This window comes from Bactrocera tryoni, chromosome 2 (genome assembly GCF_016617805.1).
Source record: "Bactrocera tryoni isolate S06 chromosome 2, CSIRO_BtryS06_freeze2, whole genome shotgun sequence".
In the NCBI taxonomy this organism is placed as follows: Eukaryota; Metazoa; Arthropoda; class Insecta; order Diptera; family Tephritidae; genus Bactrocera; species Bactrocera tryoni.
Window position 1 is genome coordinate 29,007,747 of NC_052500.1, and position 16,887 is coordinate 29,024,633.

General features: G+C 39.2%; 1 protein-coding gene across 1 annotated transcript; it reads left to right on the top strand.

Moving 5' to 3' along the window:
• Positions 1-12,249: 12,249 nt before the first annotated feature.
• LOC120769644 (probable cytochrome P450 310a1) lies at positions 12,250-16,198 on the top strand. Its single transcript, XM_040096749.1, has 6 exons — positions 12,250-13,024; positions 13,451-13,573; positions 13,657-13,847; positions 13,972-14,220; positions 14,308-14,556; positions 15,899-16,198. Exons 1-6 carry the CDS (start codon positions 12,540-12,542, stop codon positions 16,075-16,077), a joined length of 1,476 nt encoding a protein of 491 aa, XP_039952683.1. The 5' UTR covers positions 12,250-12,539; the 3' UTR covers positions 16,078-16,198.
• The last annotated feature ends 689 nt before the right edge of the window (positions 16,199-16,887 follow it).

Sequence of the window (16,887 nt, forward strand, 5' to 3'; positions counted from 1 at the left end):
CAATCATACGTACATATGTATATGGTATGAATCGGCAGAACACAATGGAGAACAAAAAATCGCATGTGCAATCAGACTTACTTATAAGTCGGCGAGGCTTGTGACAGTACAACAATAAAAGCTAAGAAAAAGAGGCATCTCAAGCAAAAGTAGTAGTTGTCACAACAATGCTTGGGAAAAAGTTAGCGATCTCGCGTGTGTGTTAATAAATTGTGGCTACAAATTAGCAAGATCATGTGAGAGTCCATTCGTGAAATAATATTTGATAAATATATTTGGAAGATGAAGCGTATGTTTTTAACACTTTCGGAAAAATTAATAAAATAATATAAATGTGATAGGTAAATAGATATAATGTCTAGGACCAAAAAAAAAAGATTTGAAAGTATCAAAAGCGGAATATCTAAATGAAACAATCCTCAGAATATATTGAGAATGCTCTATGTAAACCGTCCCATCATTAAACCCTGACTAGTTTGCCACGAAGTTTCTAACGCTCAGAAGAAATCGTTGGAGTGCATATAAAATATACATTATATAAATGATAAGTATGACGAGCTGAGCCTCTCAGTTTTTGAGATACTGATCTGAAATTTTGCACACGTCATTTTCTCACAAAGGAGCTGCTCAAGGCCGGAAAAGATTTAGCAAGTAATCGCATAATCAAACAGCACTAAAGCCCACACAAAGTTAGGTTAGGTTAGGTCGTAGGGTTTATCCGCAATCGATAGATCTCTCTTCGTCCTTTGTGTTACCAATAAACTCCTAAAAATCATAAATCGACGAAGCGTTTTGAGCACAACACAAGTTTATTAAGACAGCTAATACCACTTCGTTAGGTTCGCCAAAACAGTGTCAACCGAGATATCAACAACAGTCTGGCAAAGGCAGCATAAAAGGAAGGGACGAAATGATTCCACCTCACCTTCCTTCATGCAGCTTTGGCAAAGAGCGTCCGATAGAACATTTAGCCGCATCGCACGTATGTAAACCTTTTAGTCAGTGTCCAGTCAGAACACCTACAATTGCGGCGCGATAGGCTTTACTCAGAGCCATTACTTCGGAGGACCTCTTGCTGTTTATGCTGTACCATAAGGATATCGCAGTCGCACAAGTTCTGGTTGATTACCAGCTTTTGTTAATCTCATTGGAGGTCCACTGGACTTTTGAACCAGAACACAAGAAGACACATCATCGCTTCCGATCACATGAAATTGGGGAAACGGTGCTCTCCCTAGCAAGCTCATTGGATTTACAGTTCTGGCGATTCCGTTGTGACCGGGCAACCATAAAAGCATGATATGGAAGAAGCTTGATGCTATTTCTAATGAGGTCACTCCTTGACTAATTTGAGCGACCAGCCAAACCTCTCTAAGGAAGCTGAAGTTCAGTACATCTACCGCTACCTTGATGGCAGCCACCTCCGCCTGAAAGACGCTACAGTGATAGGCTGAAACTAGAGTTGATAGAGAGCTACCGACAGAAGACTTCAGCACCTATTTTCCTTCCTAAATTCGTTACATCAGTGAAAAAGTTCACTACTTCTCCAACGGCTACGCCCCACTCACAAATTCCTCGCAGTTATTTGAGCTGAAAAGAAACCGTCTTGAGAAGGTTCTGCGCTGCAGTGATCTAGATTGTCGGGATAAAGTCGTAAATAGAGAAGATTCAACAGTAGACTAATCAAGCAAACGATAGAGCGTCAAAGGCTACTTGATCTCACAGTTCTTATTCGACGGAAATTGTCAAAGAAGTACTCTCTTAATAACAAGAATTTAAAGATATTCTTAAGGTGTTCTAAAATACAATAAACATTGTAAAATTGTTTCTTTATGTTTATTTATATTTTCAACCGAAGTAAATTTAAGCATTACTGATTTAATTTACAGATTGTGTACTGTGAATTCGAAACACTCTGGCACCGCTATTGAATTGGTTACTCATCATATAATTGTCACTTGCCTGTCAATTTCAGTTAACGTCAGTGAGACAAGAAATCTTCATTCATTTGTGATGTTTGAGTAAATAATTGACAGGCAAATAATAAAACTGGCTGGAAATCGTGAGATGTGTCAAAATCAAAACAAAAAGTACAAAAGTTAGTATATTTATGTATGTTTATGATAAAACGAGCGTAGTACCCAAAACTCAAAAACATTAAGAACTACAGACAGGTACCAATACACAAAGATATTGCTTCCATTCTATTTTTAGAAACGAAATGAGCATACTTTGGAAATATTACTGTGCTCAAAAAGTAAGATGAATTTGTGACCGATAAACGCACTTTTGCCATCGCTTTTTCTAATTTTCGAAGCAGCCGAAGTGGTATTTATATATACATAGGCATAGCCTTCAAGACCTTTTCCTACTCGGTTTGTCATTGACCTTCTGAGTTTACTGACTAGCCATACGATGGTCATGAAAAACCAATGCATTACGACATGGTGCAAGGAGTTACATGGACTTACATATTTTCCTAATTTTGATGATCAGAGTAATAGTTTCGGAGATACAGCCTTGAAAACTTGCGCGCTCGAGGCTGGCTAGGCTAAGTGCGCCGTCTTTAAGCACGTCTTTTCGAACTGTGTTTTTGATGTCGGTTGGCAAGATTTCTCGAGAACTACTTAACCGATCTTCATAACATTTTACACAGGTCTAGGAGATATAATTTTTAAAGACTTGGACGAAAGATTTGTTTACAACTATTTGCAAAAAAACAATGTCGCGAAATTTTCACTGAAATTTCCATTTTTTTTTTTTGTAAAAATGTCTGCCAATTTTCAGTTTTTTTCCTTCCTCCAAGTTTTAGGTTAAGGTTTTAACTAAAACATACACTTTTTCACAACAACAGAAGAACGGGGGAGCATCTTTTTTGCGAGGGGTTACCAGAAATGGCATCGCAATGGCCGCGTTCAAAATATTTTTTTTTCAAAAATATCAAAATTTCTTTGCTAATAGTATATGTTTGTAATAATAAAAAACTCTAATAAAATATTTCATTTATTATATGAGGAAAAAATTGTTGAAAAGAGGTTGTTTTTCACCCGAGGTAACCCCTAAACGTGATTTTGGCACAAATCGATTTGACGCGTTTGAGACACAAAACAAACTTCAAAATAGTTCGGGCTAAGCCAAATGATATTCCAACTTTATCAGCGAGGTCCTTAATTGTCAATCGACGATTTTCAAACACTAAATCTTTGACATTTTCATATAGCCTTGATCGGCAGAGATTGATGGTGGTCCGCCCGCTTTGAACTCGTTTAACACTTACAGAAGTATTTTGGTGTCATAGTTTGCTCAGCAAAGGCCTTACGTAATTCACAGTTTATACGAGTCGGCGCAAGAATATTCATTTCACAAACAAAATTCGAGGCAAGTTCTTTTCTCTACAAAATCAACTATTATAAAAATTGAAAAAAATTACTTTTGGTTGTTGACAAAAAGAAATGTAACTCGGAGTTAATTTAACCTTTTGACAAACAGAAGCTTGACAAATGTTGCAAACAGTTCTACTTACCTAAAAAAAAAATATATGTACCTGTCTTCCTGATGCCTTCACTTTACTTTTTGATCACAGTAGTAGGTCATAAAAAACTGCTGGAGTTAAGAAAGTAACCCAAGGCTAAAAAGTTCGTAACATCTTAAATATAAATAAATCTAAATATTCCCGAACTTAATTCATTTCTAATCCGTGAAATTTTTTAGAGAATGTGCTACTTTAACCAATGGTTTCACTCTGGCTAGCTCATCGGCTTTGCAGTTACCAGTGATTCCACTGGCCAACAAACGAGCCTGAATTTGAAGTAGCTTGATGCTATTTTTAGTGAGGACAGACACTTCTTGACTAGCTTTGAAAGCACAGTTAGCGCTAATATTGCCACTACGCTGCCAGAGTTAATTTCACCTTGCTAAAAGGGGCCACACAGCGTAGAAGTACGTCTACCACCACCCTAATAGTAGACACTTCTGATCACACTACACTGAACCGGCCTAACGCCTAAAGCTAAGATTAACGGAGAGTTCCTTACAGAAAGATGTGGTTTAAAAGCTGCCTCTTCTCCAGCGACTTTTCTCCATTTACATCTCCTTCGTCGGTATGTAGACAGAGAAAAAGCAGCCCCGAATGGCCTCCAAATACCATTTAAGAAGATGAAAATCTCGGCGTCTCCTTGTTCGGTCCCCTTTCTATACCCAGCTGCCCTCAGCGGGGCATAAACGGTCCATTCAGCCATGAGGTAAACAATTTCAATGACTTGACCAAAACTTAATTGAAAACAACGTATTTAATATCATGCCGATCATTCTCATCTTCTTTTTCGTTTTTATCATTCGTTAATTAAATCAGTTGATAAAATTCCGTTTTGTTGTTGAAAAATGTAAATTAAATTTGCCAATAAATCGAATCAATTGTAATTGAAATAAATTGAAAAAAAAAATCAAACTTGTGAATGAATGAATAAATTTGTATTATACGAATATGTATGTAAAATTCCAGGGAAAAATGATAATAATGTCTAAAATGTACACGAATAATAATAGATTTCGCAGGCGTTCATGCAAATCAAGCGCCTCGGATGGACGAAAGCGAGGCAGTCACTGAATATCGGTGGAAACTAAAAACGAAATGTTTACAACGTCGAGCAAAAACGATAACTCGTTGCGGTGTTATGCAATCAAATGTCAAGTGCGCAGTCAATTAGAATTGCTAACGTGCGCTCGACAGTTCAGGAGAGCGGAGAGACAAGTCCAACGACATTGAAATTTCAAATAACGAGTATTCCACAGCAAGCTAACTAATTTCGCCAACGAATAAATTTTCGCCGATTTGAAGGGGAGGGAAAAATGCAAGGTTATAGCAATGCAATAACTGGAGACAAGGCCAAGGGATGGAAGTGCTTGAAGAATGCACAGTAAATATAGTGCATTATTTGCACTTTGAGTGCATAGTCACTTACTAAGTGAATTAAATAATTTAGTAAGCGCCTCCTTAAGCTTAGTTAGAAATTTCAAACAAGTAACTTTAGTAAATTTTAAGTCTTAAACTCGACTGCTTTAAGATTAAGCGGCTGTTACAGGGTGTTTCATATTTATTTTTTTATAAATTATATTACTATTTAAGTAGTTTTTGAAGTAAATAAACGTTAACGATTATTTATCGATTACTAATGTCGATTTAATAACAGCAAAACACCAGTATTTCGAACATAAAGAAATACTTGATATTACTGCTGTGGTATTTTAATTTAATATCGTTAGAAATAATAATAACGGAACGTAAAAATACACTGCGAACTGTGATATATTATGGCCAGAATACGATTTGCAGATTTACGATTTGCTTCTACGATTTGCTTCTACTCAAATTTAAGCATATATGTATGTAAATATGCGTAAGTTAATCATGATAAGTAAAAATGACAAGCAGAAATTTTCGAATATTTTTGTTTTATTTAATGTTTTTGTCATAACGGCCTTGAATGTATAACGCTTTCTTAAAAGCAATCGCACTTAGAGCCACCAAGAAATTGCCACAAAACTACAATTTTCAGAAATGAAATAAAAAGTCAAGAAATTGGCACGAAACCACAATTTTCAGAAATTAAATAAAAAGTCAAACTTTCGTAGTAAATGCAAATAATGCATTGATGTCTCAAACCACAAAAAAGTTTTTTAAAAAAGTTACAAGACAAAACTACTGCAATTTAAGTGTCCTGAACAAAGCTGCGCAAGGTTACTCTCGATTCTCGCGGCAAATCGAGCTCGTTGTTCACAATGGGTAGTGGTTTGACCCCAAGAACGCCTTTCACTGAGAGGGAGTTGGTGAAGGTGTTAATGGCTTCACTGTGAATGACTGTCAGTACATGTCCGAAGTTAGGTGCGTCCGAAGTCTGTTCGACGTATTGTCTGATGTCATCGACGGTTCCGCTTCAAGCAGGCGACTGCAGAGATGATTTTTACGGAAACACGCTGGAGGAAACTGCTTGCAGAGGAGTTCACTATGCTCCTTAACTGGGAGCATACGGGCCTCACTGTATAGATGTTCGATCGGAGACATCGAGGGGCATCCTGTTAAAGTCTGTAGTAAAGTGTTCTAACATGTCTGAAGTTTCCTCGTCTGTGTTTCACTGCAACTAGACGACCATATTGGTGCAGCGTTGTTAAGGACCAGCCGGCCGATTGCGTTGTATGTTGCCAACAACGTTTCTTTGTCTTTTCCCCATGTGCTGCCGGCTAGCGACTTGAGGACTTTGTTGCGGCTTTGTACTTTGGCAATAATGGCGGTCGTATGAGGAGTGAAGACGCACAGGCTGTCTAGCGTCACGCCCAAAAGCTTAGGGATATTCATAGTCGGAATTTCCACGCTATCGACTGCAATATTAAGGTCAAGTCTGTACTCCTTCATCCAGTTTGTGAATATGGTCGTTGCGAGTTTAGTCCAGAAGAGTGTTAAGCATCGTGAAGCGAAGAAGCGAGAAAGGTTCGGAGAGATAGCCGTTTACTTTTAAGCACACTGATACCGCAGTAGGTTAAACTTCTACTTATCTAGACTCGACCTCGTAATACCAGCATGCAACGAACCCCCGCATGACTTTATCCATCTTTTTGCATGCCCAGCTAACCTTACATATCTCATACCCCTCTCCCAATAGTCCGGCCCCGTCGAAACAGCCCGTTTCCACCTTGACGGGTAAGATAATCATTACAAAAACAACTGAAATTGAAGGAAATCGGAGATTTATCACTCCTAAAATATCAGTTTAAACATTACATAAGTAAGTACGCGAACTAGTCTCTCAGTTTTTGAGATGTCGTTCTAAAATTATGCACATGTCCTTTTCTCACCAAGAAGCTCGTCATTTGTCTGAACCACCGATATCGGAGCACTATGGCAAATAGCTGACAAACAGTCTGAACGATCGGAAATATGTCCTTGTAAGGAAAACTTTTTTCTTTGTCTAGATATCTTCACGAAATTTGACACGGATTATCTTCGAATAAATTGCTTAGATCGGACTACTATAGCATATAGCTCTCATACAAACTTACCCATACCAATCAAGTTCTTGTGTGGAATTCTTTTTTTTGTGAGGGGTAGCTTCGATAAAACCGCTTCGATACAAACGAAGTTCTGATATTTATTAAATATTCAGCTAGCTTCAAGGCAATGTAGGTTTTTCAATTTTAAACAGCTGGAAACCTAAATAAGCATAGCTAATACTCAATACATTTGCCTGTTACAACTATCATTGTAAAAACGAAAAATAACAATATTAATATTCATAATAACAAATATTTAAGTATATATCGAATGCAATATATAATATAAACAAAAATATTGTATATAAATATTTGTGTGTGTTTACTCACAAATGACAACTTGAGAACAAGAAAACTTGATAAGACACTAAAATATTGTCTGTCGTCAAAGGCTGCAGCGCATTTGTTGCGCCTCCAATTACCCAAATTATGCAATTAAGTGAAATCGACAAACCACAGCCATCAAATTACGAGCGATTACCTCGAAGCTTTTGAATCGCGGACATACATATGTATATACTTATGTAGGTATATCGACACAAATGCTTGGCATAATATCCAGCTGTGGTTATTTGATATTATCAATTAGTCATGATTGCCAGCGCTAAATTTGATTGCAGTTTAATATTGAGGAGCCCAATCGGCGAGCAACAGTGATTGGACAAATTGTGTTGCAATTTCCGTTAAGTCTCTATTTTCTTATTAAAAATATGCATACCTATAAAAATGATAAGGCAATGGTGAATGGCAGAGGAAGTGCTGCCGTTAGCACTTAATTTTAATGAACATTATAGTTGAAAAAAAAAGATGGGAAGCTCTTCCCTAATTTGCTATTAGGTCTACAACTTTGCTTCCGCCGTTTTCCAATAGATGTCTCTAGGGTCAAGCACTGGTCGATTAAATCGTTTTATATCGATCTTGGACATTTGTGTCAACACTAACCCAACAAAATATTTGTAGAGTTACAAAATTTATTCTCAAATGAAAATGTCACTTTTTGAGCCGAATTCTCGACATTTGCGGGAAATTTTGCTTTTCTTTTTTAATTCCAAGAAAAGTGCGGCTGAGGCTCATCGAATGCTTTCGTATACGTACGGTGAGGCTGTCCTAAGTGAAAGAACAAGTCGCGAATGGTTTCAACGTTTTAACAATGGTGATTATGAAGTCGGAGACCGGCATGGTGGTGGAAGGGAGAAGATTTTCGAAGATGCTGAATTGGAAGCATTACTCGACCAAGATGAGTTTCAAATCCAAGAGGAATTGGCCGTATCGTTGCAAGTGGCACAGCAAGCCGTATCAAAACGCCTCAATGTCTTGGGGATGATTCAGAAACAAGGAAACTGGGTTCCTTACGACTTGAAACCAAGATATGTCGAACGGCGCTTCTTTGCATGTGAACAGCTGCTTCAAAGGCACAACCGAAAGGGATTTTTACATCGCATTGTAACTGGCGACGAAAAATGGGACCACTACGATAATCCCAAGCGAAGAAAGTCATGGGGAAAGCCTGGACATGCCTTCACGCCCACGGTAAAATCGAACATTCACGGCGCCAAGGTCATACTCTGCGCTGCTAAAACCAAGTGAAACCATCACAAGAGATCGATACCGAACGCAATTGCTGCGTTTGAGCCGAACACTAAAAGAAAAACGGCCACAGTACGAGGAAAGACACGATAAAGTCATTCTCCAGCATGACAATGCTCGGCCTCACGTCGCAAAAGTGGTCAAAAAATATTTGGAGACGCTGAAATGGGAAATCTTACTTCACCCGCCGTATTCTCCAGACGTTACTCCATCTGACTACCACTTGTTCCGATCGATGGCATACAGTCTAGCTAATGAGCACTTCAGCTCTTATGAAGAAGTCAAAAATTGCATTGATACTTGGATCGACTCGAAAGATGAGGAGTTCTTTCGTCACGGAATACGCATGCTGCCAGGAAGATGGTCAAAAGTAATAGCTAGCGACGGCCAATATTTTGAATAACATTTTTGTAACCGTTTTTATACAATAAAGCCTTAATATATCTAAGAATCATATATAATAGAATAAGTAATATGTATGTATATTAATTAAGAAATTATTTGCAAACATGATCGCTCTGGACTTCTAGACGGACAATCATCTGCAGCTATGATAACAGAAATATTGCTTTGAAGCTTGGTGGGTTTTGCCTCGTGTGCTCGGTTATTCAATGCTTTGTATCGAAGAAAGACTTTGTCATGCCTTCTAAGCTATCGTGCTGCCAAAAGAGTTAAATGCATTTTAATTAAGAAGCCTTCGGGTCAAAAGTGCACATGTTTACCGATGTGTACATTGGAGTATAAGCTGAGTTCAGTGTTAAATAGTTGTTACTTTTGTGCTTTTGCAAAGTTGTGCGCTGGCAAAGTTTAAAGTTCAAAAGTGCTCATGCTGGCACTGCATTGCAGTAGCGCTGAAAAACGGTAGCGCAAGAAAAGTTTCATTACAACAATTAGAGTTGAATGCAGGGAGGTGAGCCACTTTTTTCCAATTTGATATGATTTTTTTTTTTGTTTTTTGTTTTTCCTTGAAACAGAGACAGGTGAGGTAATATACTTTTTATTGAATTACAAAACTACGTAAATATTTCTCTAAGGCTTCATCAGTTACGCTAATAAATGTTCAGAAAATTCTGCTTGATACTTCTTCTTCTTCTTAATTGGCGTAGACTCCGCTTACGCGATTATAGCCGAGTTAACAACAGCGCGCCAGTCGTTTCTTCTTTTCGCTACGTGGCGCCAATTGGTTATTCCAAGCGAAGCCAGGTCCTTCTCCACTTGGTCCTTCCAACGGAGTGGAGGTCTTCCTCTTCCTCTGCTTCCCCCGGCGGGTACTGCGTCGAATATTTTCAGAGCTGGAGTGTTTTCGTCCATCCGGACAACATAACCTGGCCAGCGTAGCCGCTGTCTCTTAATTCGCTGAACTATGTGAATGTCGTCGTATATCTCGTACAGCTCATCGTTCCATCGAATGCGATATTCGCCGTGGCCAATGCGCAAAGGACCATAAATCTTTCGCAGAATTTTTCTCTCGAAAACTCGTAACGTCGACTCATCGGTTGCTGTCATCGCCATATAGCAGGACGGGAATTATGAGCGACTTATAGAGTTTAGCTTTTGTTCGTCGAGAGAGGGCTTTGCTTCTCAATTGCCTACTCAGTCCGAAGTAGCACCTGTTGGCAAGAGTTATCCTGCGTTGGATTTCCAGGCTGACATTGTTGGTGGTGTTTACGCTGGTTCCAAGATAGACGAAATTATCTACGACTTCAAAGTTATGACTGTCAACAGTGATGTGAGAGCCAAGTCGCGAGTGCGACGACTGTTTGTTTGATGACAGGAGATATTTCGTTTTGCCCTCGTTCACTACCAGACCCATTTTCTGTGCTTCCTTGTCCAGCCTGGAGAAAGCAGAACTAACGGCGCGGATGTTGAGGCCGATGATATCAATATCGTCGGCATATGCTTGATACTTCAGGTATATAAAATCCGAAGCTAGCATATCATTCACAAATAAAAAATTCTCCGCACAAATAAATAATTTTGGTCGACCAGTTTGTAATGCAACTTTTTGCTATATATATGTATGGACCGATATCAGTGGTTCCGACAAATAAACAGCTTTTTAAGGAGAAATGAACGTGGACAGAATTACAGATCGATATCTCAAAAACTAAAGGAAAAGTTCACGTGCATACAATCAGGCAGACAAGCGTGGCTAAATTGACACGATTCTTCCCTCAGATAATTTATAAAGGTTGGTCCATTTCGGGGTTTCCTACTTTTTTTTAAAGAAATTGACAGAAACTGCAGATTTAATGGGGAATGTTTATTAGCATCCGAAAAAACATTATTTGGACTTTATTTTTTGAGGTTTATCTCTTGCAAATATTGCCTGCGGCTACATCTCAGATGGTCCATCCGTTGAATTCAATTGTCGACGACTCGTTCGAGCATTTCGAGTGGTAGTTGGCGAATGTTACGCGTGATGTTTTGCTCCAAGGCCTGAATCGAAGCGGGATTGACCGCCTAGACTTTAGACTTAACATATGCATACAGGAAAGAGTCTAACGATGTGATATTACATGATGTTGGTGGCCAATGGACCGCAAAAAAAGTGAAACTATCTGCTAATAGAAATATTCTCTCAAGAAATCCACTGATTGATGCAATATGTTGAAAGTGGCGCCGTCTTTTTGAAACCAAAAGTTGTCGAGATCACGAGCTTAAATTTCTGGAATCAAATAGTAGGTTACCATGGCGCGATAACGGTCGCCATTTACAGTTAAGTTCTCAGCGGTATCATTTTTGAAATGTAATATATAGACTGATGATTCCACCGGCCCACAAACCGCATCAAGCCGTTGTTTTTTCTGGATGAGATGGCAGCTCTTGAATCCCTTCAGTTTGATCTTCGTTTCAAATGCGTTCTTGGAACATTTCAAGAGCCCAAAGCGGGAGGCGATGTCGTTTGGGAAGATCGAGCTGTTTAATTCTGTACTTTTTACTCTTTCAACTTAATATCTCGACGTAAAATTTGCCAAGTCATTCCGTACGTGAGTCCGAGTTGCTGCGAGCGGCTTCGAAACGACTCTCAACAGTTTTCGTGTACACTCTCAGCTACAGTTACTATTTTATGTTCACTCTTTAGTCACTGTATAACTTAGTAGTTTCGCTAATTCTTAGCATTGAGCGCACTAAACACAGCCCTATATATTATTTACTGATAACAGTATATCTGTTAGACTGCTGTGTATATAAATATATAAATCCGGCTGCGTATATGCGTTGTATAAGTGCTGACTAACTGTTTAAATCGCCTACATACACACATACGCTCTTTAGGCGTCGCAGCTCTGGGAATACATATATATACATATATATTTACAGTGAAAACTACGCGTGTGTATCTGTGCCGTTATGTAGTTTAGACCTGTCAAAATCACTTATCAGCATTTTGAAACACATTGTTTTTATAGCTTCTAGTAGTGGGTACTATGTGCATTGTTTTTTATGCCCTAAGGCAACACACGGTCTGATGAGACACTAACACATGCATGTCTAATCTGTCTCAGATCAGCAGGCAGCGAACGATGGACCGGCAAGCAGTCGATACATGCACTACATATGTATGTATATGTATTTCATGTGCCTGTGTTGTATAGAAAACAGAAACTGGTCGCTTTCGTTGAAATTTTGACGTTTTATTCTTTAATCGTAGTCCGTCATCAGTAGTTCCTACACCCTCACCGACGTTGCAGCTTGCAACAGTTTGGGCCTTAAGCCAACAATTTGCACTCACAGTCCACCGCAGTTCGAACTCGCCAGTCGCGATCACACAATCGCTCAATTGCGCTTAAAGTCATAAACACCGAAAACGTAAACGCTTCACCGGCGACACCAAACCGTCAAGTGCTTGACGGTCCACAGGAACTCTTGCAGCTCTGCCGTTAGCTCACTGAGTAGCCGCCGAAATGTGGCTGCTCATACCGATCCTCGTCTACTCGGTCATCTTCCTCTACATACGTCACATTTACACATACTGGAAACGTAAGGGCTTCCCAACCGAACGCACCGGTTTGAATTGGCAATTTCTGAAACAAGTTTATCGGCGCGAGTTCCACTATGTGGACGCCATCAACGAAGCATACAAGGCAGGCGGCGAGCGCCCCTTATATGGCGTATACTTCTTCTTTCGGCCAACTTTGCTGGTGCGCGATGTCGCCTTGGCGCGCACCATCCTCGAGATACCGCATGGACATTTCGATGACAAGCGTTGGCACTACATGCAAGGTTATCGCAAAATTAATTTACTCGAAAAACTCGCATCGATTTTCAGTGTGCCGCGCGTGGAGGGCATGTTTCGGAATGTCGAAAAGGTGGCCGATCATATGGTCAAGCAAATGAATGCGTTAACGCTAGGCAGTGAGCAATTGGATATGCAGATCGTTATGAGAACGTGAGTAACGCAGATACAGCGGTGTGTGGTACACTATAGTTTAGTGGAAATTGTGACTCGGTGTAATTGAAAACTCATTGCTGGAGTAAATAAGTGAAACAATAATAATAAGCGAGGCATAGGTTTGTTTTGTTAGGTTCCATGGGTGAGCCTTGTGATGTGACTAAAGAAGTAAGAACTACTGCCAGAAATCCACGCGGGTGGAGTAAGAAGTTGCTTATAAGATTGGCTCTCTAAGGATTTCGATTTTCGAATGTTGATTATTATTAGGGCTCAGACTAATTCGATGCGAATGCATGAAACTTAAAGTATGCCTGATAATTTTAGAAGAATAAATGCCGCCAGCGAAATTCGCGTGAAAGGTTTTCGAACAAAAATATTTTTTTTTATGAAAACTATATTTTTCACACAAACTTTACTTCACAGCTACGTCATCAATGTATTCGCTAACCTGCTGTATGGTCTAGACACCAACTTATTCGAGCCGAACGATAGCGTCTTCAAGCGGTACATACAAAGCACGTTACGAAATCGCGGCATCAACTCATAGTGAGTATTGCGATTATGTTGCTTTTGATTAGACACATAAATATTTATATATAACAACAACAAATGCTTTATTTCCCAATCAGCACGTTCAATCATTTGCCGAAAAAGTCGTCGCTCACCTACCGGCTGCGTGACATTATCAAGGACAGCGTGGGACGCCGTGAAGATGGCGGCATCATACGCAAGGACATCATGCAGTTATTGGTGAAATTCCGAAACGGCAATAATTTAGCGAATAACGGTAAATTGAGTTGGCATGTGGAGAATGTATTTGGTGAGTAAAAGTTCAGAAATCAAAAAAAAATTGCGAACAGAAATTCGAGTGGAAATTTATTTATTCATAAATATTGCAAACATGATCTAAGCCTGCCATTCTTGATTATGACATTTTTTTGCAGAACGCGAGAAACTACTCTCGATTAAGAAGTTGTCGAAAATTGCCGAACGCTTTCTCAATATCGGCTATGAGTCCACCGCCTCAGCGGCTACGCTAACGCTTTATGAGATTTTGCAAGCGCCGAGCATATACAAGAAGGTGACCGAGGAAATACGTCAACTGAGTGTAGCAAAGAATGCAGATAGTGCAGATAATAGACTGACCTATGCGGATATTGATAGCCTCCAGTATTTGGGCGCCTGCATTAAGGGTACGTCTGCACACTATCAATATTTATTAATTGATTTCGACTTATTATTTTTTTAACAAATTTTTTTTTTTTTTCAAATTTGCTTAGAAACTGTGCGCAAGTACCCAAGTGTGCCGTACATCGAGCGTGTCTGTGGCAAGAACTTTCCAATACCGAACAGTCGCGCAACGATCAATGAGGGACGCACCGTAATGATACCCGTGATGGCAATGCAGCGCGATGAGCGACACTTCAAAGACCCCGATTATTATAGACCCGAACGTTTTTACAATGTTAAATGCGGGCCAGAGCTGGATAATTTTATGGGTTACGGTTTGGGCGCGAGCGTTTGTGTGGGTGAGTATTAAGAAGCCGAACATTATAACCAGAATAGAAGCATTTGTCCAACATGGACATAGTCTCTTGCGCAAAGTGCCGGTTCTGCGACATGCTGCAGGAAAGAACAGATCACTTGATTTTGGATTGTTCTGAAGCAGGCTCAAGTTACTAGGATTCATCTACGTGGATAGGGATCACATTACCTCAGTCGCGCCCAGCAGGCTTCTGAAATTGTTCAGGTTGCTGGACCTTGGTGACTTTATATGATATAGCAGACGACACAATAGATCGTAGTTTGTTAGAAATGCTTGTCCGTTGTGATGTCCAGAACTTCTAAGCTCGAATAAAAAAAGGCGATTAATATCAATTCCAGCCAATTGGTTGGGTTCGTAAAAGATATGGCAAGCGAGATGTTTCAACCTTAGTCGGGCGCAAGCTAGACAGTGGAAAAAAGTGTCTGGTTGTTTCTACCTCAGTCACCTCCCTAAAACTTTGACAAGTAGCGTTCTCCAAAATCGTTCGCATCACTACGTGCGTATTAAAAGGACAGTGTTTAGTTAGGACACCTACCACTTTAGCGAGATATGGCAAGCGAGATGTTTCAACCTTAGTCAGGCGAAAGCTAGACAGTGGAAAAAAAGTGTCTGGTTGTTTCTACCTCAGTCACCTCCCTAAAACTTTGACAAGTAGCGTTCTCCAAAATCATTCGCCTCACTACGTGCGTATTAAAAGGACAGTGTTTAGTTAGGACATCTACCACTTTAGCGACGATGTGAACCTTATTGAAGCTAGTTGTTCACTGAACAGTTTTCATTCTACTCGCAGAAGGCTTTCGCAGCCAACGTTTGTTGAGCACTTGCGAAGTTAAAATTCACGAAGCCTTGGTAACAACTGCTCATTCTCATCCTGATTTGGGTAAGCGTGCATATCGACTTTACAATTTCGGACTATACCACTGTGACCAGGCACGCAGACAAGTTTAATATGGAAGTAGCTTGATGCTGCTGCCACTAAAGTCATGCACTGCTTGAGTAGTTTTCAGCTCACTGTCAACATTATTGAAAATGTTAATATAAAATTTTACTGCTAAAACTCAGCTTATTATTAAAAAAATCAATATTTAAGTGCCGTTATTACTTTAAGAATTAGAAAACTGAAATAAATAATATTTAATGTTTGAGAGCAATAAAGCAGTTACTTTGGATATAAACTCAGCATCGCCTACCATCGTTCAAATATTTTAAGCAAAATATTAACAATAGCGTAGTGAATATGGCAATTAAGAAATCTTGTAAATGTAGTCTTCGAAAATTGTATTCTTACTCAAATTATTAAAATTAATTATCTTCCCCCCTTCTAGCTCGCAATTTCGCCATTTTGGTTACCAAATTAGCACTTGTAAAGCTGCTGCAGCACTTCGATATGGAGTACACCCCGAATGAGGACATACAAATTGTCCACAATCCAGCGCCCTTCATCAAATGCAAAGATGGCTTTAAACTCAGACTGAAGACGTACAAGCACAACACACTTTTGTAAATATGCCAGCAACAATTCAAGCGCCAGAACCTTTAAGAACGCCGTGCATTTACTACTACAGTGTAATTATAAGACATGTTTATGTTTGCCAGCAAACGAATAAATGTAAATATATTCATTATAATGAGCTTTAATTGTTGAAACCCCTAAAAGTAGGCTACTGCTCAACCATAAAAATGACATTTTGTTGAGCAATTACACAAAAGTCCCAAAAATTAAAAGGTATTCGGTAATGTTTACCTATTTTGGGTACACAGGATGGCCATGAATAAAGTAAATTGCTAAAATTACTGTTGTGTTGCTCGCGACGCGTTTCAACGCGCCTGAATGTATGCTGTATAAATAAAACTCAGAAATTTATGTTTTTCTGCGAATATCACTTAATTAAGGAAGGTTTATGGGTAAGTGAAATCAACGAAAGATGTCTAATTCTGTTAGCGTGAGTGGAGAAGGCTTGCAGTGCGCGGGAACTAGAGCAGTAGGTAGTAAATTTATAACGGTAGCTAACTTTATAATATTTTGCTTACGCTTAGTAATATATGTGGTGTATCACATTTTGTTTTCGGCTTGAGCGTGAGGCAACTGGCTCTACGTTGAGGTTATGCAATGCTAAGAAAGTACTAAATAACAGAGAGTGTTGAATTTGAGATTTAACAAATAAATTTAGCCATAATTTTCTTGAAAGGCATCAGTTGAAGAGCATGAGAATATTTATGTTTAGAAATAATGAAAAGACGCGCAGAAGATTAAAAGTTTAGCATTGTTAGTTGCTATATAGTACATTCAAAATCAAAAACTTAAAGTTCTGGC